The sequence below is a fragment of the Musca domestica genome, unplaced genomic scaffold (assembly GCF_030504385.1).
Source record: "Musca domestica strain aabys unplaced genomic scaffold, Musca_domestica.polishedcontigs.V.1.1 131, whole genome shotgun sequence".
Classification (NCBI taxonomy): domain Eukaryota; kingdom Metazoa; phylum Arthropoda; class Insecta; order Diptera; family Muscidae; genus Musca; species Musca domestica.
In genome coordinates this window covers 839,829-864,840 of record NW_026712174.1, presented here as the reverse complement: position 1 = coordinate 864,840, position 25,012 = coordinate 839,829, and the positions used below count along the sequence as shown (strand labels likewise).

At 34.4% G+C, this 25,012-nt stretch overlaps 1 protein-coding gene and 2 long non-coding RNA genes across 4 annotated transcripts in view; all 3 read right to left on the bottom strand.

Annotated features, from left to right (window-relative positions):
* LOC131800931 (probable aminopeptidase NPEPL1) overlaps positions 1–22,286 on the bottom strand; it is a 43,774-nt gene extending 21,488 nt beyond the window's left edge. Inside the window, exons 1-2 of one of the 2 annotated variants that reach the window (XM_059118799.1) lie at positions 21,979–22,286; positions 15,683–16,710 (exon numbers count right to left, since the gene is read on the bottom strand). In XM_059118799.1, coding sequence (XP_058974782.1) covers positions 15,683–16,710; positions 21,979–22,179 — 1,229 coding nt within the window. In that variant the 5' untranslated portion in view covers positions 22,180–22,286. Of the gene's footprint in view, positions 1–15,682; positions 16,711–17,576; positions 17,651–21,978 lie in introns of those variants that run through there. The other variant, XM_059118800.1, reaches the window with a different exon arrangement.
* LOC131800933 (uncharacterized) lies at positions 4,186–5,434 on the bottom strand. Its single transcript, XR_009341631.1, has 3 exons — positions 4,993–5,434; positions 4,806–4,913; positions 4,186–4,731 (listed from the first exon to the last, which is right to left on the bottom strand). It is a non-coding gene; the product is annotated as an uncharacterized LOC131800933 (long non-coding RNA).
* Positions 12,983–14,157, bottom strand: LOC131800934 (uncharacterized). Its single transcript, XR_009341632.1, has 3 exons — positions 13,790–14,157; positions 13,603–13,710; positions 12,983–13,528 (listed from the first exon to the last, which is right to left on the bottom strand). It is a non-coding gene; the product is annotated as an uncharacterized LOC131800934 (long non-coding RNA).
* Positions 22,287–25,012: the final 2,726 nt, after the last annotated feature.

The window sequence follows — 25,012 nt, the reverse complement described above, 5'->3', positions numbered from 1 at the left end:
ATATGAAATGAAAAGAAGGGAAAACATGTTAATTGAAGATTTTACTTAGACAAAGTCTGAAGCCAAACAGATATTTTAAAATTAATTTGAGTCTTAAAATTCCATTAAATTTTTTTTCGCAGGAATAAACATTTATAGAAAATAACCAGAGTTTCAAATTCTAACGCTAATTTAGATATAGCACCGAAAATTAACATGCTTTAATATCTTTGAAAAAATGAAATTACAACGTATGAAATTTCATAAATATCGGAGGTATTACGGGGATGCGTATAATGCGTATTTTATACAAGGCTATAGCTGAGCCGATCTGTGTTATGCCAGCACATACAGTCCGGCAGCTGTTAAAATTATTCCAGTGACAACTCATTATATTGTTTACAAGCATACAAAAGCATTTTGGTGAGAATTTTCCTGAAAAAAAATTATTCGTGATTGAATACAAGCGCGATAGTGTGATTTCTTTATGTTTGGCTGGAAACCCCCAAGTGGCTATCGTTAGAGCACTCCAGCAATTAAATGTGAATAAATCTTTTGTGTCTCGTACCATCACTTGTTACCGTGATACTGGTAGCGTAGTCCGAAGTCAAGGAAGTGGACGGAAGAAAACAGCAACATCAGCAGAATTGGTCCGAAAAGTAAAAAAGCAAGGTTGGCACTAAAAAATACCAAAGTGTCGATTACCTCAAGCAGGCGCTTCGCCGGGAATGGGCCAAAATACCGCAGAGCAACATTCGCGCAGCGTGTGACGGTTTCATTGGCCGTTTGAAGGTCATAATTCGTGCCAAAGGTGACCAACTCGAACAAATCTAGACATATTCTAAAATTTGATGCTATTTCCGATTTTTTGCTTTCATTCAATAGAATTTAAAAAAGTAAAAATTATGGCGTTTGACTTTGTTGCAGTTTTTTTATCTCACCCTGTATAGCTTTTTCTGACCAAAAAACAATGTGTAACTTTAACCATGACTGCCAATATTTAAGAGAAGTTGCACTCTTGAACAAATTCAACTTTGACATAACGTTATTTTATTTATTTGTATGTTAAGGCATGTTTACGTTAGAGCTTTTTCCGGGTTAACCTTCGTTATGAAGATTTATTTGAGGTATATACAGTGGAACTGGAAATTTAAACCGACTGGGGTTTCTAATTTTAAAAATTGTTAATTTTAGTAAATTTGTTACTACTGGGTAGGTTTGAAAACATGGACCTGGCCTATTTTGGTAATAGGAGACCTGAATAAAGTCCGTTGTATTAAACCAATAAAGTGCTTTAAGGTTAAATAAGGGAAATAGTCGTTAATGACCTCGTTTAATCATGTTTACAATCTACAATAGTCAGACCAAGTTCTACTCTCGGGCCTGTTACAATAAATTGGATAGTAATGATTTACTATTGGAGAGTAATGATTTACCTACCGTAACTTATTCAGAGAATGTAGCTTAGTTTATGTTGAAAATAGAAAAAAATTCCAGAAATCACAAAAATGTATGAAATCGTAAATTTTAATTCATGTCTTTCTGTCTTCTCGCAAAACACATTTTTTGAGTTATGCCATTTTTTGAGTAAATAACAATATGTTCTAAATTTTATTGAATACTATTGTATATCGGGTTATTAGAGCGTGCCTTATTTTCATCTGCCTAACAGCATTGTTTCCATCTGACTAAAGCGGATTCTTATTGTGCAAAATTAGATGAAATGGAATTTGCGGTAAAAATGTTTTTGTTTTTATAACGTATTTGTGGAGAAAAGGAAAATATTTATGAAGATAAAAGGTATGATTTCGGAAAGAGCCACAAATAATTGTCAGTTTATTTGCTTTTTTGTCTGGGTTATTCTCCACAGGAGCTATTTAAGAACAACTCCTACGACTTATACCCATGTGACGATCGCGTACTCAATAGAAGAGGAACCAAAAAACAAAATAAGCTTATATATATTTTAAATCGTATATCCTGACTCATAAACATTTTCATATTTTTCTCGACTCTACTCTTATGAATTAGTTGTTATAACAAAGAACTTATTCGACGTTGTATTTTCTATGAATATAATAGGGCCGTTGTTCGAATGTAAATAGTAAACAGAATCCTACTCAATTCTAAAAATATATATAACTATCTGAACCCGGTGCGCTTCGCTACCCCTTTTGATTTTATATGCATTCAAAATTTTATTTACGAACATATGTTGGATAAAGAAAAACAAATTTAAAAATTAAAAAAAAATAAATATTGCACTAATTTAATGCGTTAATAAACAAAATCATTACAAAAGCAGTAACATGACATGCATACACGAAGGATTTGTCCTTCGGATTTATTTATTTCATAACAAATACCAAGCGTGCAGGAACCTGCATTTTTTTAAGTAGAGTGGCATTTCTATTGCAATTAGTGAATTCGAGATAGCAACATACTTCGCCGTAATAAGCGTATTTCAAATCAATTGTTGTGTTGTTGTAGCATACAACTTATTTGCAAATGGTTGGTGTTAAGCGGGAAAGCTATTGATGGTATAGCACGCATGACATTCGGCCTTATTGCTCGTCGGAGGCGGGGTTCAATAAACCACAATTTCCCATTACCATCAGGCTACAAGTAAATATATTAATATTTGCGTGCTTATATGTTTGTAGGGGTAGAGAGGAAAAGGAAATAAATCAATCCAACTACATAGAAAATTGATCGCTATGGCATAAGGTATCTGTTAATTTAACAGAGCAGGAAAAGGAAATGCCTAATACACATGTAGCTGGAGTTTGGAGAGAACAAACAGAATGGCTGAACTACCTAAATGTTGTCGAGCAACTCGATGTTGCATTGCTCTTTTTGCCCACCCAACCTGGTTGCAACATGTTCATGTTTCCGTCGGATATAATATGTGTTGCAACCCCAAACACATTAGCAACAAACTTTTCTTGCCTCTAAAAGAGATCAAACAGATAAACGTGAAGGTCTACTCAAGCAACATATTTTGGCCTTTATTTAACATAAATTCAAAATTGAAAACAATGACCATTTAATAGTTATAAGAAAACAATTAATATTTAATATGGACATAGAAGACTTAATGAAATAATTAAGAAAAATATATAATTAATGAAAGTATGAAAACAAAATCTTAATAGCTAGTATAAATATAAAAACAAGAAATATGTTCGAGTGTTATTTCACTTTGGATTCATTCCGTTACTGAATTTATAAAAAAAAAAATTGTTTGAAAGAAAAAGAAATAGAAAAAAATATAACCATAGCTCATCATTGCTTCTTGACTACACATCCTCAACTAAACTAACATTCGTAGTCAGAAGCGTTTTTATGCATCAACTTTTCTAAATTCTCTTAAACATCAAAAAAAAAAATAACCAAAACTCAGAATAAGGGTGACCATATTATCATTACATTTTACACACTTCTTAGGTTTCAAAAAAAATTAGAAATTTCTTATAAATATTAAATTTAATATCAATTAGAAACCTAATCAACATGTCATAACTCAATATTAAATTATCCAATACATTTCAAATTAATAATTGCATAATAAGTTATAACATTAAATAAAACATATGGTCACTCTTTTTATGGTTTTGTTATTGTTACATTTGTTTTTTGATCTATGTTTTGCTTTTGTGCAGAATCAAAACAAAGAGTTCATCGACTTACGTTTCATCTTTCTTGCGTTCCCTCGTTGAAAGTACTTTCTCTGAGATTACACGTTGTAACAGCAACACTGGCTTAAGAGAAAAAGAGATCAATTCAAAATGTAAACAATCATATTAATTTGATGTATGAGACGTTTCAAGTAGACGGTTGTAAGCATACAGGCTGTGTTGACACTTGTTTGACATACAAGTTTGATTAAACCACTCTGTTAGCTATGGAGAACTTAACATTGTGGACATCAACATCAGCGACACATATAAACATACACACAACACACTTCATAAAGGGCATGCAATGCAACCAAAGGAAAAAAAATAAATATGTAAATAATGTGTGTATATTTAGTAAGTGCTCACTGAATATTGCGGAATTTATTATGTTTTTACTTTTTATTGCTGTTTTCTTTTTCTTCTTTAATCTTTTCAATTTTTAAACAAGAAAACCAATTTATATTTTAATCAAAAATAACACTCGAAGTTAAAAGAAAAAAAAATTAATTAGAAACGCAAACGGGTTTGGAAGTTTAAATTATTTAGGAAAGAAATTAGGTTTTTTTTTCATTTGTTCAGGACGTTATCAAAAAAATAGTGGCAATGCTTATGCATGCTTACAAAAATTTCACTTTTTTTTGTCTCCTTACTCAATTTTTTGGATGTTTTTAGCACTTTTTTTGACCTTAAGGAATACAAAATCACTCCGGGCTCAGTTTAGGTGATCCCGACCAATGGTTTTTACTAAATTTGCAGCAAATTTTATGCCCTTTTGAGGATAGTACGGTGAAATCCAAATAAAATTTATTTTCTTGCCAAGGAAAATATATCACTCAAAGTGTAGGGTTCCTCTAGATGGCAGTTTCTCTGAATTCTTCTCCAGTCACACACTATAAATACTACCGACGGACAGACGGATTATATTGTTTTCCTGAGCGGTACGTCAGCGATGCGATAATCACGACAGCTGCTTAAAACTGGTCGGTGTGTTTGATGACAACTTAGCAAAACCAAACGCCAAATGTTTGTCCCAATTTCTATTATGCTTCTTCCTTACATGACTGCTTTGGATCTACCAAACAATAAATGAGAACGAGTAGGAGAATTTAGGGAGATTAAAGAAAAGGTTAAGGCAAATTAAATTACCTTTTCAACAAATCACCAATAGATAAGGAATGAAAAGTGAATACCACAGAATACGTGTTTTATTGTAATAAGGTACGCGAACACGTATTTGAATATGCCGAATCGTATCTATACAAAATTAATAAGAATTTAAAAGAGTGGAATTCTCAACGTGGTGAAACTATGCATAAAGTTCCAGTATACTCACATTTCATGTATTAATGATTGTATTTACAACCAAAATGTTAATTATAACTTTATAGGATTTAAATTAAATAAGCCGTGTTTCACTTGAAGAAAGAAATTGCACTTGTAATCACAACTCAAGCAGAAAGGTGTTCACTTATGTCTTGAAGGCAACCAAATGGACAAGAATTCTGTCTCCTCGACACAGAAACCCTCCAAAATTGCAAACCAACGCTATCATTCCAAAGCTTTTTGACAAGATGGCTAAAACGAACAGCAGAAAAGATCAATTGGCTGATAAATAGAAAACACCACAATGGCTCGAATATCCAGTAGAGGTCGCTCGAAAAGCCGTTACCAATTTAGGACTTTAAAAAAAATTATATATATTGAAAAAAAACCAATCATTGCAAGCGCCTCTACAAACCCCCCGGCCAAAATCAGACTTTGGGGGTAAATAAATTGCCGCCAAAAGCTGATACCGCTTGCAATCAATTTCTATTGCCGTATGTCTTTTGCATGATATACACCTATAAAATGACCTTGCAAATCCTCCAGTTCATAATTACAATTTCCTAATTTTTTACGCACCCGAGCCTTGAGGAAAGTTGGTGCAAGTTTTGCATTATAACCCTGGGCGAAGTTACTTTGCTTGAAGTTCCTTCTAAATACCTCCTGGCCTTCATCATAGGATACCTCCCTGGATCTAAGATTATAAGCTCTTTCATTCCTGTTAAATTGCTTGTTCATCATTTCTTTGGCTTTACTGCCTATTATAGCAAGGGAATCATTTTTATCAAAATTCACTGTTCTATCCTCTAATAATTCTAGTTGGCGCAGAAGCTGATATGTTTTACCATTCGTGACCATATTCTGACCGAATGCAAGGTAGTAAGGCGATGTCCCTATAGCAGAATGAACTGTGGATCTCAGTGCGCAGCCAATGTCACTCAACATCAGATCCCAATTTTTTTGGTCAGGCGTGATGTATGATTTGATAGCCGCTAAGACCGATCGATTTACGCGTTCTGATGCATTTGCCTGTGGAGAGTGCACTGCTGTGCAGAAATGAGTCACACTGTACCGTTTAAGAAACTGACTAAACTGCTTTGATTTAAATTGAGATCCGTTATCTGATACTACCACTTCCGGTACACCATACGTATGAAATAACTCATTCTCTAGATAATTTATGACACTATCGGTCGAGAACTTTTTAACAGCCTTTAGGAACGGGAATTTTGTAAAGTGGTCTAGGGCCACAAAAATACCTATATTTCCTGACTTCGATCGAGGATATGGTCCCAAAAAATCTATATAAACTTTTTGGAAAAACCGTTGAGTCTGCGAAGTTTTACCAAGTGGGGGTCTGAGGGTCTGACTAGGGTGTTTAGTGGATTTACAGACGTCACAATTATTTATGTAATTTCTTACGTCCACAACCATATTCGGCCAGAAGTAATATTTTCTCAGCTGGAAGAGAGCTTTATTGATACCTCCATGAGAGGATAATGAGTCATCATGGGCTCTTTTTAACAACTCCGGGACCATCGATTGAGGGATCCACAATTTCCAGGATAAATCATCCTGTAGCTGATCACCTGAAGCATGTTCCGTCCTTCTATAAATATACCCATCAATAATCCTGAGGTCGGGCATGTTATCTAATGTCTTCTGGACCTTGTTCAAAAGTTCTTTATAGCTATCTGATTGAAAATGAGCGGACTCTAAATCTACAAACAACCCACTCCCATTTTCAATATCAAGAGAAGATAGGCTTACTTCTAAGGCCGACAAATCTTCGGTATTGGTCCGGGAAAGTGCATCGGGGACTACGTTCTGGCTACCTCGTCTATGTTTAATAGAAAATTTATATCCTTGAAGCTTCAAGGCCCATCGAGCTAACCGAGTACTGAGGTCTGTTTGGGACATGAGCCACTTCAACGACGCATGGTCGGTGATGACTGTGAACTCATGTCCTTCCACATACGCTCGGAATTTTTTAATGCTTAGCATTGCTGCCAAGCATTCTTGTTCGGTCACTGAATAGTTACGTTGGGCTTGATTGAGTTTCTTTGACATAAAGGCAATAGGAAACTCTTCGCCCTCCGCATCCTTCTGGACCAATACACCTCCTATACCAGTTCTACTAGCGTCACAGTGTATGAAAAACGGCTGTGAGAAATCTGGGCTATGTAGAACTGGAGCGGTGCTCAGATGGGTCTTTAAAGCCTCAAAAGATTTTTGGGCTTCATCAGTCCAAACAAACTTACGCTTAATTTTAGTTAAGTCAGTGAGAGGTGTAGCAACAGAAGCGTAGTCCCTAATGAATTTCCGGTACCAGCCTGTCATGCCTAAGAACCGACGTACTTGTTTGACCGACTTAGGTACTGGGAACTCTGTTATAGAAGATACTTTTTCAGGGTCTGTTCTTATGACCCCACCTCCAACCAAATGTCCAAGATACTTAACTTCGGGCACGCAAAAGTTACTCTTCTCCACATTGATGGTAAGACCGGAATCCTTTATCTTGCCTGCCACCAGCCTTAGAACTTCGAGATGCCTTTCAAAAGAGTCCGAAACGATCAGCAAATCATCGAGATAAACAAACACTTCTGTCCTGAGAGCCGGTGGGATGACCTTGTCCATTAATCGCGACATGGTCTGAGGCGCGTTGCAAAGGCCAAAGGGCATTACCGTATAGTGGTACAACGGCCTCCCAGGAACAGTAAATGCTGTTTTCTCTCTAGATTGCTGATCCAACGGAATCTGCCAAAAGGCATCCTTCAGATCTAAGGCTGTAATAAATTCGGCTTTAGGCAACCTGCTCAGTATACCATCAATATGGGGAAGAGGGTAAGCATCACCTACGGTGACAGAATTCAACTTACGACTGTCTAAACATAGCCTATTCTTCCCAGGTTTTCTGTGAAGAACAACTGGCGAGGACCAGGCACTGTTACTTTCCTCTATAACTCCAAGCTCTAACATTCTATCCAGTTCGGCATATATTAATTTTTCAATGGCCGGAGAAACAGGAAAGTGCCTCTGTTTAATGGGCCTCGCCGTACCTGTGTCAATGGAGTGCTGGAGAATATGGGTTCTTCCAAGTCCTTGCTTGGAATAGGAAGGAAAAAGATTGATAACCTTACCAAGATAGTGCTTCTGGGATTCAGTGAGTTGGATTTGAGGAGTTATTTCTGAAACCTCGGACATAGTATCGGATATGTACTCTTTTGTAACTAGACCTGGAGGCAAAAGATCGAACAGATTCCAAAAATCTACCCCTAGAAATAAATTCTTTTCAAGGCTAGGAATGATAAAAATAGATATATTCTTTTCAGACCCTTTGAATGTTACTTTTGTGTCAACATATCCTACAACATCCTGACTATTCCCATCAGCTGTCTTAACAGACGATCTCAACTTTTTATACGGTTTTCCTGATTCTATATACTTCTTCGCTACCTGAGAACCAATGCAACTAAGTGAAGCCCCTGTATCCATAAGTCCAAGCATTTTTTCTCCAAAAAGGATGACCTCAGCGTATGGCCTAACATCACATGGATTATCGAGAACTGAGCAAAGTAACTTTTCCCTGAAATTTTTAACTTTTCTCCAATAGTTACGAATCCTATTTGCTGATCTGGATGGTTTCAACTGGGGTTCGTCATTAAATATCCTCTCCCTAGCTTCGTAATATTCTTTTATGCGGACATGCAAAGGCTTAAATATATGTAAGTTCTTATTAGATTTATCATTCGAATTCTCAAAATGATTACCGAGACTGGTTTTCGGGAAACTTTGTTCCATTTTTCTTAAAATTTTATAATCGGTGTTATAGTTTTGGGTGCACACGCCAGTGCGCTCGACATCTAGTTTTTTGAATTGCATTTTTTGCAGTTTGGCTTATAGGTATCCGGCGTACCACAACCGTAGCAAAATACGGTCCTATCAGCCAAACACTCTTGGTAACGGTGGCCGGACTGACGACAGTTCCAACAACTGAAACCCACTGCAGCTATTTCATCAGTCGTTTTGGCCAATGGCTCCACGTCCTGGTTTACTACCATCTCATCTAACTCAGACACCCTTTTAGGGACCAAAGTGGGCTTAGAGAAACCTAACCCATGCTTGCGCCTAACATCCTGCATGAAGAATTCTCTTCTTCTACAAATATCCCTTAATTCCTGCAGGGATGAAATCTTCAAATTTAGGATCTCATGCTGTATTTCCGGAAGCAAATTACGCCTAAGAATCTCTACCAACAAGCTAGAGGAAAGAGGCTCTTTCAATCTATCCGTCAGCTCTACCACAGACTCGTAGAAGTTGTCAAAGCTCTCTCCCTGTTTCTGCTTCCGGTCCCTTATTAACTCTCTGATGTCTACATCTGACCTCGAATCGCTGTATTGTTGCCTCATAGCCCTACATAAACCATTCCAACAAACTGATTCTACTGACCTGTGATACCGCCAGAACCAATCTGCGGCCTTTCCTTCAAACAGAGAACTGGCATTTCGGCACAGAAGATCAAAATCGCCTTGTAGTGTTTGTGAAGTTAATGCCTCAATTCGATAAATAAAATTCTCAACAGAAATGCTATTAAAAGTTCCAGAAAATTTTATTCTCCAGTTGGAGATTATGTGCAATACTTTATCCGGTCTAGAGCTTAGGTCGGATGACGAGGAATTATTGGAAGCGGAAGGTCCTGATCTACTAGTATTCAGCGGAGCATTATTTTGGGTCTGGGAGTTGTTAAGGGAAATGCCAAACATTTCCCTAAATGTACGTTCCTCTACAGCAGGTAGGGTGTGCATTTGTCGGGGTGACGCATTTTGAATAGGGGGTTGAACTGCTGTTGGAGAAGTGGACTGACCATTCAAATTCATTCTCGAAAACCTTGACTCTATATTAGTCTGAACCAATCTTGATATTTGGTCACTTAAGTTTGCAAAAAGTTGCGTTTGTTGGGCAGTAACAATAGAGGATATAATTTCCTGCAACTCGCTGGGCCTAACTGTCATAGTATTCTCTGGACAACCTGGTGTGGGAAGAGTTGCCGTAGCTGGAGCTGTACGATCTTCAGAAACCCTGGGATGAGGTATTTGAGACGAAGTAGATTTAGCCTGCGATCTAGTAGTTATACCTGACGAACTGGGCGTTGGAGGTTCTGTTAAAAGTCTACAGTTACAAACCGGACAAAAGGGTCTAAGTTTTTCCGCCTTCGAAAGACAGGACTTATGGAAACAATGTCCACAATTAGTTCTTACGAATTGTGCTCTTGTAGTCACTGCTGACCCACAAGCTCCACATGTTGGCTGCTGGTCAACAGCAACTGGAACCTCCTCACTACCTTGTTCTACGGACATTATTAAAATTCACCTCAAAATCTTACAATTCCAGATATATTTGAAAAAAATTTTTTTTTAAGAATATTCACAAGGAATCCAATGAATTTCACAAACTAAATTTGGAACCCAAAAACTACAACTTAAAACAATTTTTACTGAAACCAAGATATTTTAGAACTTAGTATTTGTAACTAAATACAACTTGAACCAGGTTGTACCTTAATGTTCAAATAATTCAACGAAAAAAATTAAATATTAAAGAACAAAAAAAGTAATGAAAGTGGAGATGCAAAAACTAATAACTTTGAATTTTCTGTCTGTAAATATAACAGCCAAAAAAAATAAATCGTATAAATTCAAAAGTAATTCGCAATACTAATAAGGAAATAATATATTTATGTGTATATAAAAATTAAAATGAAATTCGGAATACCAAAAATTATTAATTGTTCTATCTGTTTGATCGTCAATATAGTATGCAAAGATGTTGTTGCTTTATTAACATTCGGTAGAATAGTTGTTAGAAAAAGTTAGAATAAATTTCATTCTTCGGTACAGATTGCATTCTTCTGCAGGTCCAAAAAGAATGATAGGATTTACCAGTTTTCCAACCCCTTATATACGTGGACAGAACTAGCTTCATAAAAATCCAGAATCTGTATTCCAACATTACATTAAGGAATGCCAAACAGGTAAATAGAAAATAGAAAGATGTGTAAAACATAGATAATTCATGGTCATTTCAGGATAGCAATATAACCCTGAATGAATTCCGATGAATTAAAAAATGCTTTAATTGAAAATATAACAAAAAATTTAAGAAAAACCCCGTATAGAAAAAAAGATTGTTAATTGGAACCGAATAAGAAAAGCTTGATGCTAGGTGTTATAAAAAAAAATATTTTATATTCGGGCTCCACGTCTGGGCGCCATTTATTTACTGTAGCATACAACTTATTTGCAAATGGTTGGTGTTAAGCGGGAAAGCTATTGATGGTATAGCACGCATGACATTCGGCCTTATTGCTCGTCGGAGGCGGGGTTCAATAAACCACAATTTCCCATTACCATCAGGCTACAAGTAAATATATTAATATTTGCGTGCTTATATGTTTGTAGGGGTAGAGAGGAAAAGGAAATAAATCAATCCAACTACATAGAAAATTGATCGCTATGGCATAAGGTATCTGTTAATTTAACAGAGCAGGAAAAGGAAATGCCTAATACACATGTAGCTGGAGTTTGGAGAGAACAAACAGAATGGCTGAACTACCTAAATGTTGTCGAGCAACTCGATGTTGCATTGCTCTTTTTGCCCACCCAACCTGGTTGCAACATGTTCATGTTTCCGTCGGATATAATATGTGTTGCAACCCCAAACACATTAGCAACAAACTTTTCTTGCCTCTAAAAGAGATCAAACAGATAAACGTGAAGGTCTACTCAAGCAACATATTTTGGCCTTTATTTAACATAAATTCAAAATTGAAAACAATGACCATTTAATAGTTATAAGAAAACAATTAATATTTAATATGGACATAGAAGACTTAATGAAATAATTAAGAAAAATATATAATTAATGAAAGTATGAAAACAAAATCTTAATAGCTAGTATAAATATAAAAACAAGAAATATGTTCGAGTGTTATTTCACTTTGGATTCATTCCGTTACTGAATTTATAAAAAAAAAAATTGTTTGAAAGAAAAAGAAATAGAAAAAAATATAACCATAGCTCATCATTGCTTCTTGACTACACATCCTCAACTAAACTAACATTCGTAGTCAGAAGCGTTTTTATGCATCAACTTTTCTAAATTCTCTTAAACATCAAAAAAAAAATAACCAAAACTCAGAATAAGGGTGACCATATTATCATTACATTTTACACACTTCTTAGGTTTCAAAAAAAATTAGAAATTTCTTATAAATATTAAATTTAATATCAATTAGAAACCTAATCAACATGTCATAACTCAATATTAAATTATCCAATACATTTCAAATTAATAATTGCATAATAAGTTATAACATTAAATAAAACATATGGTCACTCTTTTTATGGTTTTGTTATTGTTACATTTGTTTTTTGATCTATGTTTTGCTTTTGTGCAGAATCAAAACAAAGAGTTCATCGACTTACGTTTCATCTTTCTTGCGTTCCCTCGTTGAAAGTACTTTCTCTGAGATTACACGTTGTAACAGCAACACTGGCTTAAGAGAAAAAGAGATCAATTCAAAATGTAAACAATCATATTAATTTGATGTATGAGACGTTTCAAGTAGACGGTTGTAAGCATACAGGCTGTGTTGACACTTGTTTGACATACAAGTTTGATTAAACCACTCTGTTAGCTATGGAGAACTTAACATTGTGGACATCAACATCAGCGACACATATAAACATACACACAACACACTTCATAAAGGGCATGCAATGCAACCAAAGGAAAAAAAATAAATATGTAAATAATGTGTGTATATTTAGTAAGTGCTCACTGAATATTGCGGAATTTATTATGTTTTTACTTTTTATTGCTGTTTTCTTTTTCTTCTTTAATCTTTTCAATTTTTAAACAAGAAAACCAATTTATATTTTAATCAAAAATAACACTCGAAGTTAAAAGAAAAAAAAATTAATTAGAAACGCAAACGGGTTTGGAAGTTTAAATTATTTAGGAAAGAAATTAGGTTTTTTTTTCATTTGTTCAGGACGTTATCAAAAAAATAGTGGCAATGCTTATGCATGCTTACAAAAATTTCACTTTTTTTTGTCTCCTTACTCAATTTTTTGGATGTTTTTAGCACTTTTTTTGACCTTAAGGAATACAAAATCACTCCGGGCTCAGTTTAGGTGATCCCGACCAATGGTTTTTACTAAATTTGCAGCAAATTTTATGCCCTTTTGAGGATAGTACGGTGAAATCCAAATAAAATTTATTTTCTTGCCAAGGAAAATATATCACTCAAAGTGTAGGGTTCCTCTAGATGGCAGTTTCTCTGAATTCTTCTCCAGTCACACACTATAAATACTACCGACGGACAGACGGATTATATTGTTTTCCTGAGCGGTACGTCAGCGATGCGATAATCACGACAGCTGCTTAAAACTGGTCGGTGTGTTTGATGACAACTTAGCAAAACCAAACGCCAAATGTTTGTCCCAATTTCTATTATGCTTCTTCCTTACATGACTGCTTTGGATCTACCAAACAATAAATGAGAACGAGTAGGAGAATTTAGGGAGATTAAAGAAAAGGTTAAGGCAAATTAAATTACCTTTTCAACAAATCACCAATAGATAAGGAATGAAAAGTGAATACCACAGAATACGTGTTTTATTGTAATAAGGTACGCGAACACGTATTTGAATATGCCGAATCGTATCTATACAAAATTAATAAGAATTTAAAAGAGTGGAATTCTCAACGTGGTGAAACTATGCATAAAGTTCCAGTATACTCACATTTCATGTATTAATGATTGTATTTACAACCAAAATGTTAATTATAACTTTATAGGATTTAAATTAAATAAGCCGTGTTTCACTTGAAGAAAGAAATTGCACTTGTAATCACAACTCAAGCAGAAAGGTGTTCACTTATGTCTTGAAGGCAACCAAATGGACAAGAATTCTGTCTCCTCGACACAGAAACCCTCCAAAATTGCAAACCAACGCTATCATTCCAAAGCTTTTTGACAAGATGGCTAAAACGAACAGCAGAAAAGATCAATTGGCTGATAAATAGAAAACACCACAATGGCTCGAATATCCAGTAGAGGTCGCTCGAAAAGCCGTTACCAATTTAGGACTTTAAAAAAAATTATATATATTGAAAAAAAACCAATCATTGCAAGCGCCTCTACATTGTTTTTTAGTGTTAGCCTAAGGCGTTGGAATCGGAAATACGTATCGTGTTTTGTGCATCAAATATGTGAAATCGGCGGAAAATATATATGGGAGCTATATCCAAATCTGAACCGATTTTAATATTATTTGACAAATGTATATTTGTTTTAATTTCCGCTACACATTCCAAATTTCATTGAAATTAGATATACATAGCGTGTTTGGTGCATCAAATACATGAAATCGGTCGAAAATATATATGGGAGCTATATCCAAATCTGAACCGATTTCAATTTAATTTGACAAATTCATTTTGGCTCCCAATTCCGTTACTTATTTGAAATTTCATTACAATTGAAAATACATGTCGTGTTTGGTCCACCAAATACATGAAATCGGCCGAAAATGTATATGGGAGCTATATCCAAATCTGAACCGATTTCAATATAATTTGGGAAATCAATTTTTTAGATAATATCTATCACACGTTTCAAATTTCATTGAAATTGGGGATACATAGCGCATGGTACAATGATATCAAGGTAGGGCTATGATACCATATGATTTTAATTTTTTTATTTTCTTGGCCTAATATGTCATCTTTATTTGTTTATGTATATGTTTTCTTTTCAATAACAAAAAAATTGTTCAGAAAAAATTCAAATTCGGGTGTTTTCAAAATATTCATTTCAACGCATGCATCGACAAAATCTAGAGTTTTTGTAGCGAAATAATCCCTTAGAGATATATAGTACATGATTTTGACAAGAAGTGTTGACCTTTCATTCAGTTATCGCGGTTTTCAATTATTTATTCAAAATAAATGCAACAAGTTGTTTGATTTTTTATTGTTTTGATACTAATTCTGACATTACAAGCCAAACAGGTAGACCCCTATACTTGCAATTTTTTCAAAGTTGACCTACCTTCTCTTCATTGTACCATGACATAGCGTGTTTGGTGCATCAAATGCTTGAAATCGGCCGAAAATATATATGGGAGCTATATCCAAATCTGAACCGATTGCAATATAATTTGACAAATTTATTTTCGGATTAAATCCCGTCACACATTCCAAATTTCATTGGAATCGAACATTCATATTGTGTTTGAGGCATCAAATGAACGAAATCGGTCGAAAATATATATGGGAGCTATATCTAAATCTGAACCGATTACAATATAATTTGGCAAACTTATTTTTGTTCCAAATTCCGTTACGTATTCCAAATTTGGAGACTGTATATTCAACCAATCAATAGATATATGCATAAAAAATCTAAATTTTTGGGAGGTACCTCCGATTCTGATGCTATATCTCCAGTTCCAAGTGGAAATTCAAAAATGTATATAGCCTATGTTACTTTCAGGCGATGTTGCAGTATATATAGAAATTTTCAGGAAAATCTATTCAGCGGTTTTCGAGTCCATAAATTACAAATAAACAAACAAACAAACATACAAACATTTTCCTCTTTTATAGATATAGAAGAAGAAGAAGAAGATTACCTTGTTGCATTTGGGCCTACAGAATTTTCCGCCATGCAAAACACAGCATGAAGATTTTCTTTAAATCCACATTTTACCGCTGCATAGAATGCACCCAAAATTGCTGCTGCACCACCGCAATCACGCTTCATGCCAGGCATGGCAGTCTTACCTTTAATGCTAAGACCGCCAGTGTCATAAACAATACCTTTGCCAACCAAGGCTATAGTTTCTTGGGCGCCTTTTGGCTCATGTGACAACACTACCAACGCAGGTGGCACAGCGGCTGCCTTTCCAACGCCATAGATGCCACCAAAACCACGTTCACGTAATTCTTCGCCTCTTATTACTAGCGGTTTGATATTAAGTTCGTTGCCAATTATTTCTGCCTCTTGCACGAAATGATCAACATTCATTTCATTGCATGGGGTGTCAACAATGCGAGCTGCTAATTGGACCCCTTTGGCTGCTACCTCCAAACAGCAAAGTTCAGAAGCATCTAATGGGGTCTCAGAGACCGATCCGTCCTTTTCAATAATGACAAATTCAATGCTGACGACTGAATTATCACCGGCATTCTTCATTGGCACGTCTTGATCAACAGCACGATTATACGAAGGACTGCTAACATTGTTTGTAGTCTTGCGGGAATATAGGGAAAAAGCACGGACTACGGCACAGGCGCTAGCGAAGAGGTCTGCTTTTTCGCAAACGATGACAATACTTTCCTCACTAACGTTGAGAACGTTGTTCTTTACCAAACGTGTTATGGCATGGGCTCGAGAAGGTGTATTGTGACGTGAACACTTAAGGGGTACCGCAGCAACGGTGGCTACGTCCAAGTACAATGATATTTTATCAGTCGGCGAGGGATGTAAGCACGACACGGCCTTGTTAAATGTGTCCTCGGTGACGCGAGGTTCCAATTTGCAAGCAACATCGGAAAATTTGAGTAGATTCAAATGCTTCAGTTGACCAATAATCAACACTGGCTTAAAATGTGGATCACTTTTGGTAAGCGAGGCATTGAATTTTAAATCTACTGCCATCTGAAATGCAAAAAAAAGAAGATTTATTTTATTCAAATATTTAAAAATGCTAGAAAATGAATTGTAAATACATTTTAATAACGCCAGCATGCATGATAAAACCATTATTTTAATTTGCTGCTAATTTGTCACAGTCTTCGACATTAGTCGTCGACTGTGGCTTTAAAACGTCACAGCGTAAATCGAGAATTAAAATAAAAACGAATGTTGTGCTCGGCAGCGATAATTGGTACATCTCATGACTTTGACTATGATGCAGCTGTGGTAATTTTACAGCACAGTTTGTAGCCACTGTTTTCAAAAAGCTTTAGCCATGCTGTGCTGTGATCAATTTTACACTTTTTTTTTACATAACATTGGCAGTGTCAGTCATAAAAAATACAAACAAAAACTGTTCCTGGGCTGCGATAATTTTAACATCACATGACTGTGACTGGTAGTCACGAAATGTGGTGTTTGAATTTGCTGTCTGTAAAGTTATGTGGTGTTCAAATATTCGTAGCACAGAAATAGTTTTCGTTTTTGGTGATGTTAAAATTATTGAATGACTTGTGTGAAATCTTTGCAGCACAGTCAAATTTATGTGATGTGGAATTTATCGCATTACAGTACAGCACTGCAAATCACTTGATATTTGTTTTGGATGTCTGTGACTGCCAACTTTGTTGTTACACGTTTAAAAAATCGCAGCCATTTTCAGAGACACAGTATATCCCGTAGTATAGTAAAACCCGTAAAAAACATTTTAATAACAATGATTGTATAGGGGATAAATACATTATTTCCTTATATTTCAATGCGGCAGAAAGTTAATGAATATGAGAAATTCAATCTATTTATTATATTGTTTTATTATTTTGTCTTACTTTCGGCTCGTCTGCATGTCGTTCCCACATTTTTACACAGCGAAAGTGTCATCTAGACTAAACGCACTTGTCGAATTAACAAATTAATCTTGGCCCTAATCACAAAGAAAAGCCTTATCTTTGATTTCGATAACAATCGAGATTAATAGCAAACCTCAAACCTTTGCACTTCAGCAGATATGTAGGGTTAGTGCAGTTCCGTTAGTACCGTTGGTCGACATTTTTTTATTTAATATATTTTTACAGGGAGAGGAAAACTGCAACAAAGTCCAACGCCACAATATTTACATTATTTTAAATATTATTGAATGAAGGCAAAAATGTCGAAAATAGCATCAAATTTTAGAATATGTTTAGATTTGTTCGAATTGGACACCTTTGGCACGAATTATGGGCAAACGGCCAATGATACCGTCACACGCTGCCCGAATGTTGCTCGGCGGGAACAGAGGCGAAGCGCTTGCTTGAGGTGATCGCCACTTTGGTATTTTTTGGTGTCAACCTTGCTTTCCAAAATACGCCAGACACAATAGTCCAACGGATTGGTATCCGGAGATTTTGGTGGATGGAAAGTATCGATGTCGGTAACGAGCGATGGTACGAGACACAAAATATTTATTCACATTAAAATGCTGAAGTGCTCTAACGATAGCCACTTGTGGTTATTCAGCCAAATATAAAGAAATCACACTATCACGCTTGAATTTCATCAGGAATAACTTTTTTCTGGAAAATTCTCACCAAAATGCTTTTGTACGCTTGTAAACAATGTAATGAGCTTTCGCTGAACAGCTGTCGGACGAGTGGCTTAGAAATGTTGGTTGCAGTTTTTTCATCTCACCCTGTATATTGTTACATTGAAATTTAGTCTGAGGAAAAATTGTTAGACACTGACTTAACCAAGCTAAAATTTGGTGGTTTCCTTCCAAAAGCCGGTAAGATAGTGAAAAGTATAAAGTATGGGAACAATGGTTGACTAATTTTTTTAAAAAATATTTATATTGGCTTAATAGTTGTCTTGATTTCAACTTCTATTTATATGTACATTTATATGTACAAAGATACGTGCTATATGGTAATATACATATGTCGAATATAGGCACATGGGGCTGAAGTACCTTGCCGATTTTTGCGTAAAAGCACACAAGTTGTAGTCACAATAACTTTATCTCTATGTTTGCAATCACAAAGACAAAAAATTAAAGATAAGAAAATACTTACATGTCGACCATTGGCGCATTTACCCTACATAATTTTTATTCAAGGTAGATTAACCATCCATGAAATACCAAGGAAACTACTTGTATTTATACGCTATACGTACGCCATTTACTATCAAGAATCAAATAAATAATGAGATTTATTGAAATCGCCGGTTTACTGATAATAGTTTGATAAGTTTACAGTAAAGTTCCGATAATTCTCAAACTCTTAAACAATAAACCGTTCGATCGGTCAATATTTACGAATTATGTTGCTTACAATTTCAAGCGAATTCCCTATTCAATAAAAATAGAAGCAATTCTTTTAGTGCATTACTGCAGATATATATAGAAATAGAATCATGGTACAATGAATTCAAGGTAGGGCAGAACTACCATGGTACAATGAAGAGAAGGTAGGTCAACTTTGAAAAAATTGCAAGTAAAGAGGTCTACCTGTTTGGCTTGTAATGTCAGAAATAGTATCAAAACAATAACAAAATCAAACAACTTGTTGCATTTATTTTGAATAAATAATTGAAAACCGCGAAAACTAAATGAAAGGTCAACACTTATTTTCAAAACCAGGTTCTATATATCTCTAAAGGATTATTTCGCTACAAAAACTCTAAATTTTGTCGATGAATGTTTTCTGAACAATTTTTTTTGTTATTGAAAAGAAAACGCATACATAAACAAATAAAGATGACATATTAAGCCAAGAAAATAAAAAAATTGAAATCATATGGTATCATAGCCCTACCTTGATATCATTGTACCATGCTATCAGAACAATAAAAAGAGGAAACAACCTGTTGCATTGATTTTGAATAAATAATTAAAAATCGCGAAAACTGAATGAAAGATCAAAATTTATTTTCAAATCATTTTCTATATATCTCTTATGGTTTATTTCGCGACAAAAACTGTAGATTTTGTCGATGCATACCTTGCAATAAGATTTTTGAAAACACCCGAATTTGAATATTTTTTGAAATTTTTTTTATTATTGAAAAGGATACACACACATAAACAAATGAAGTTGACATATTAAGCCAGAAAAATAAAAAAATTAAAATCATATGGTAGTCCTGCCCTACCTTGAATTCATTGTACCATGGATATAGATAGAAACATGGTACAATGAATTCAAGGTAGGGCAGAACTACCTTATGATTTCAATTTTTTTATTTTCTTGGCTTAATATGTCATCTTTATTTGTTTATGTATGTGTTTTCTTTTCAATAACAAAAAAAATAGTTCAGAAAACATTCAAATTCGGATGTTTTCAAAATGTTTATTTCATCGTATGCATCGACGAAATCTAGAGTTTTTGTAGCGAAATAATCCTTTAGAGATATATAGAACCTGGTTTTGAAAAGAAGTGCCGACCTTTCATTCAGTTTTCGCGGTTTTCAATTATTTATTCAAAATAAATGCAACAAGTTGTTTGATTTTGTTATTGTTTTGATACTAATTCTGACATTACAAGCCAAACAGGTAGACCTCTATACTTGCAATTTTTTCAATGTTGACCTACCTTCTCTTCATTGTACCATGGATAGAAATACATACGTTTCCTAATTTCAAACATTCGATATAACGAAATTTGCTGAGTCATAAAAAACATTTCTTTTAAATACGTGAGCTCAATTGTTTGTAGTTATGGCATAGTTGTAGTTCTTCGAAGTTATTGACATTGCACTTTGGGAATGGGTCATTTCATCGCTGTTCTATTTCGGTAGTAGAAAGAAAATGTAGGTCACCATATCATTACATACCATTATCCTGTAATCTAACAGACTTGACGTTTTATAGGGGATTTGCTGAATTTTAATCAGCTCAATTAAATGGTGACGTTTTTTCTTGTAGATTTATGCCATTATTGGCGATTTCTGAATAACATATTGCTGTTATGTTTTTATTGCAATGTCATTGGCCCCATGGTACAATGATATCAAGGTAGGGCTATGATACCATATGATTTCATTTTTTTTATTTTCTTGGCTTAATATGTCATCTTTATTTGATTATGTATGCGTTTTCTTTTCAATAACAAAAAAAATTGTTCAGAAAACATTCAACTTCGAATGTTTTCAAAATGTTTATTTCATCGTATGCATCGACAAAATCTAGAGTTTTTGTAGCGAAATAATCCTTTAGAGATATATAGAACCTGGTTTTGAAAATGAGTGTTGACCTTTCATTTAGTTTTCGCGGTTTTCAATTATTTATTCAAAATAAATGCAACAAGTTGTTTGATTTTGTTATTGTTTTGATACTATTTCTGACATTATAAGCCAAACAGGTATATCTCTATACTTGCAATTTTTTCAAAGTTGACCTACCTTCTCTTCATTGTACCATGATTGGCCCAATAGGAAAGTGGTAAAATAGGAAAATTATACGGCAATATTCATTTTTCCCATCCCATGTTGCTTCAATCCAACATTATTTAATAATTTTGCATTTTTTTCTCAAACAGAGGGTCATAAGATTACATTTTATAGGACCCTTTTTGGTAGATAATTAAGTTCTTACGAAATATATGTGAAACTAAAGGCCAGCAACACCGGCCGGCTCAGCTAGTTTTTTATAAAACTTTCAAAAATTTGTAATCTGTATTTCACGAGCATTAGAACCACAAAACTCAAATTGAGCCAAAACGCGTAATGTGCATGTCATTGCGATGCATAAAAGAGTGCAATCAATGATAATGAATTCAAATGCAAAGAATCTTATCGTTACTTTTCGCTGACACTGTGACACGTCACATGTCATGCCATCCATTATCCATTAACAAAGAACACTTAACAGCGAGTTTCGGGTATCTTTCAAAACCAATTTATGTGTAGGTATATACAATCTGTGTTGAGTTGAATAGATGATAACAAAATATGCGAAAGGTAGCAATTGTGATTGCGATTGCCAAAACAAACAATTTTTTATTAATAGAATTAGCTAGCATCCGATGTTGTCATCTGAAGCCAATATATTCTGTAGTGCACTGAACTGTCTAAAAATTAAAAAAATGCAGGGGATATATAGAAGAAAACATTTTGGAAAACAACAAATAAACTGTCGTCATAACACCTATTACCAAAAAAACAAACATTTTTGCACACTTTCGAATAGAGAACAATGTACTGGTCTAAAAGTAAAAAAAATCAATGTTATTTTAAATTCATAGCGCTACTAACCTTGGGGCAGCTTGTTGCCTTCCACTTAGTTGTTGTAGTGGAAAATGTGCGGTTGCCAACTTCTCCTGCAGCAACTGGATTACAACCGTATGATGGTGCTGTTCGCTGTGCAGCGGCCCCAGATCCTTCGTGCCGAACAAAAAAATTTATAATTTTTAATTTTAGAGTTTTATTTAAAATAGGAAAGCTTTTAAAATGCATTAACGCAAACGAATGAACAGATGCCGATGCCGGCTACACTGGAACTTGTTTGAGGGAAAGCGATAATCGTTCGCTTAAGTAATCCCCACAGAATTCACGAATTCTTTCATGTGGCGTTTCCACTGCACTTGATTCGCTCTCTATTCGTTGTTTGACCCTTAACTATGAAAAAACTACTTAATTCTTCACACAAAATTTCCTGAGCGAACACTCATATTTGTACATTGTTCAAATGAAATCACTCTCAGAACAACGAAAAAATGCGTCCCATCCCTAACAAATGAGAGCATTTATCGAAAAAATAAATTATGACATTTAAAAATTAAAAATAGGAAAATTTAATGAAATTTAAAAAAATTTTGGGAAGACTGAAAATTATGAATGAAAACTACAATGTTGAATGACCTATGTACATTCAAACGAAAGTTCATTTTGTTTTCTATCTCATTCGAGGTACGCATTTTGTCCACAACTTAAAATTTCCACAGAAAACTGGAAACAAAAGAGGCAATATTTTCAAAATGTTTGTATCGGCAGAAAAAATGCTTGACAATTGTCTCTCCAGCAGAATTTAAAAATAGAAAAATACAAAAATATGTTCAAAATGTCAACATTTACACAAAAAGTTGAAAACGTGAATGAAAACTATAAAATTAATGATATAATAAATCTTTGGGAGAAAAACAATCATTTCTTCTATTCATATTAGTGAGAATTTAATGCATTTTAGTATAAATTCCCATTAAAATCAACAAACAAAGTTTTTGAAAAAAGGAATTATTTTACTATGAATTACGAATCGTGCCGTGTGAACGGGTTAATTCGTGTACCTAATTCTGAGAGCGAACAACGTTGTTCGGTTTCCAATGGAAACATGCTATCAATTGTTTATTCTGTGTCGTTCGCGTTTCGGAGCGAACAAGTTCAAATTGAATATTCTGTGGAAAGAACGATCGGAGCTATATCCAATACTTTCGTTCATCCAGTTCCTTTGCTTCCTCTAGTACCATTAGTTCATTTAACTTACATGGCAAAATTACTGAAGGTAAAACAAACCTATCTACATGCTACCCCCTATTTTTTCGTTTCGTTTGGTGCCCTTATTCTGTCAAAACATATACAACTTTTATGTATGTGTGCATATTGTTTAAAAAAAAAGAATACAATAATTTGAAATTAATTCAATGCCATTGGTGCAGATACATAAGAGGATTCTGTTTCTAGCTTAAATGTACATTTACAGTGCGTTTAGATATATAACTTTATCCAGATTAGCCCACATACCCAGATAAACAACAAATTTTCTGGGTAGGCAGGGGCTGCATTCTTGTTCTATGAAAACTTTAAATGAAAAATAGTTTCTTTATAAAATTTTTCATTTGACATGTCTTTCTTTTATAAAGCTTTCCTTTCACATTTTCATAGAACGAGAATTGAGGCCCAGGGGCTGGATTCTTGTTCTATGAAAATATGAAATGAGAAATATTTCCTTTATAAATTTTTAATTTGACATTTTTTTGCTTTACAAAAGTTTTCATTTCACATTTTCATAGAACAAGAATTGAGGCCCAGGATTTATGAAAAAAGTTTGAGAGTGCGAAGGAAAGCCTTAAGAAAGTTTAACTTAAAGTGAGAATACATAAAACGTTTTTTAGACTGACTTAAGTCATCGGTTGGCTTCTTTACCAAATTGCAAAATTCGGTTGAATATGAAAAAATCTAGAAGTTATATGGTACCAAACATCATTCTTGTAAAGTACATACACTCCAACCTAAAACTCCTTTGTTCCGATGACTTAAACCAGTCAAAAAAGTCTTTTATGTACCCAAGCTAGATTTAAAACATACGCCCTTCAAAGAAGTAAAATCGGAGGTAGGTTTCTATGGGAGCTATATGAAGTTGTGGGCCCATATTAACATTATTTTGTAAGGAAATCAGGTATCCACTAAGTACAACAGGTGTAAAAAATCATATTAATTAGTTGTTTAGAAATATTTTTTTTCACATCTTGCCATACGTGTGGAACCACTGTGCATGGGTACAACGTTGGCAAAATTAGGTGTGTCTGGTTACCCTAAAATTTCGTCTGTTAACCCGAAAGTTCTACAAAAGAGAGCGGTTGGAGAGAGAAAATTTGACAGTTGTTTCAGTGAGAGTTTGCAAATTCTTGCTGGACAAATTTCTTCTTGCAATCATTTGCAACTCTTCTTCTTCTCATTCATCGACATTCAATCAGATGTTTTCTATTGTTTATTTATTTTATTTTGTGCTTTTAATTTGAAAATATTGTTTTGGAATTAGCAAGACTAATTGTTTTTGAAGAACAACTTTACAAAATGTGAAAAAAGTAAATATTAATATGTAAAAAGAAAATAAAAGACTATTTCCAACATTTTTAGACAAATGCCATTAGCAACAGGTTTAAATGATTCCGCGGAACACATCAAATCTATCTTCCTTTTATTGCTCATATTTTTATTTTATTGTCAATTTCCTTTTTATTCATAAAACTTGTAGAATTGGTAGTGCTCTCTTTCTTTTAATTCTTTTAATGGGGGACAAATTGATTTGTTTTGACAAATCAGCTGATTAGTTGCAAGCTTCTGCAGGAATACCGTCTGTTTACTTTTCGCAATTTCCTTGCAAAAGAGAATAAAACTACCTAACCCTGAAGCTACAATCTTGTAACTTCAAATTTACTAATAACTAATGCAACAAGGTGTTTTATTTTTGACACTTTTCTTACAATATTTTAATTGAAGAGGAAATCGCGAAAAACGAATGGAACACCGGGAAAAATCGAGTCATAATATGATTGCAAAATCGAGTCAT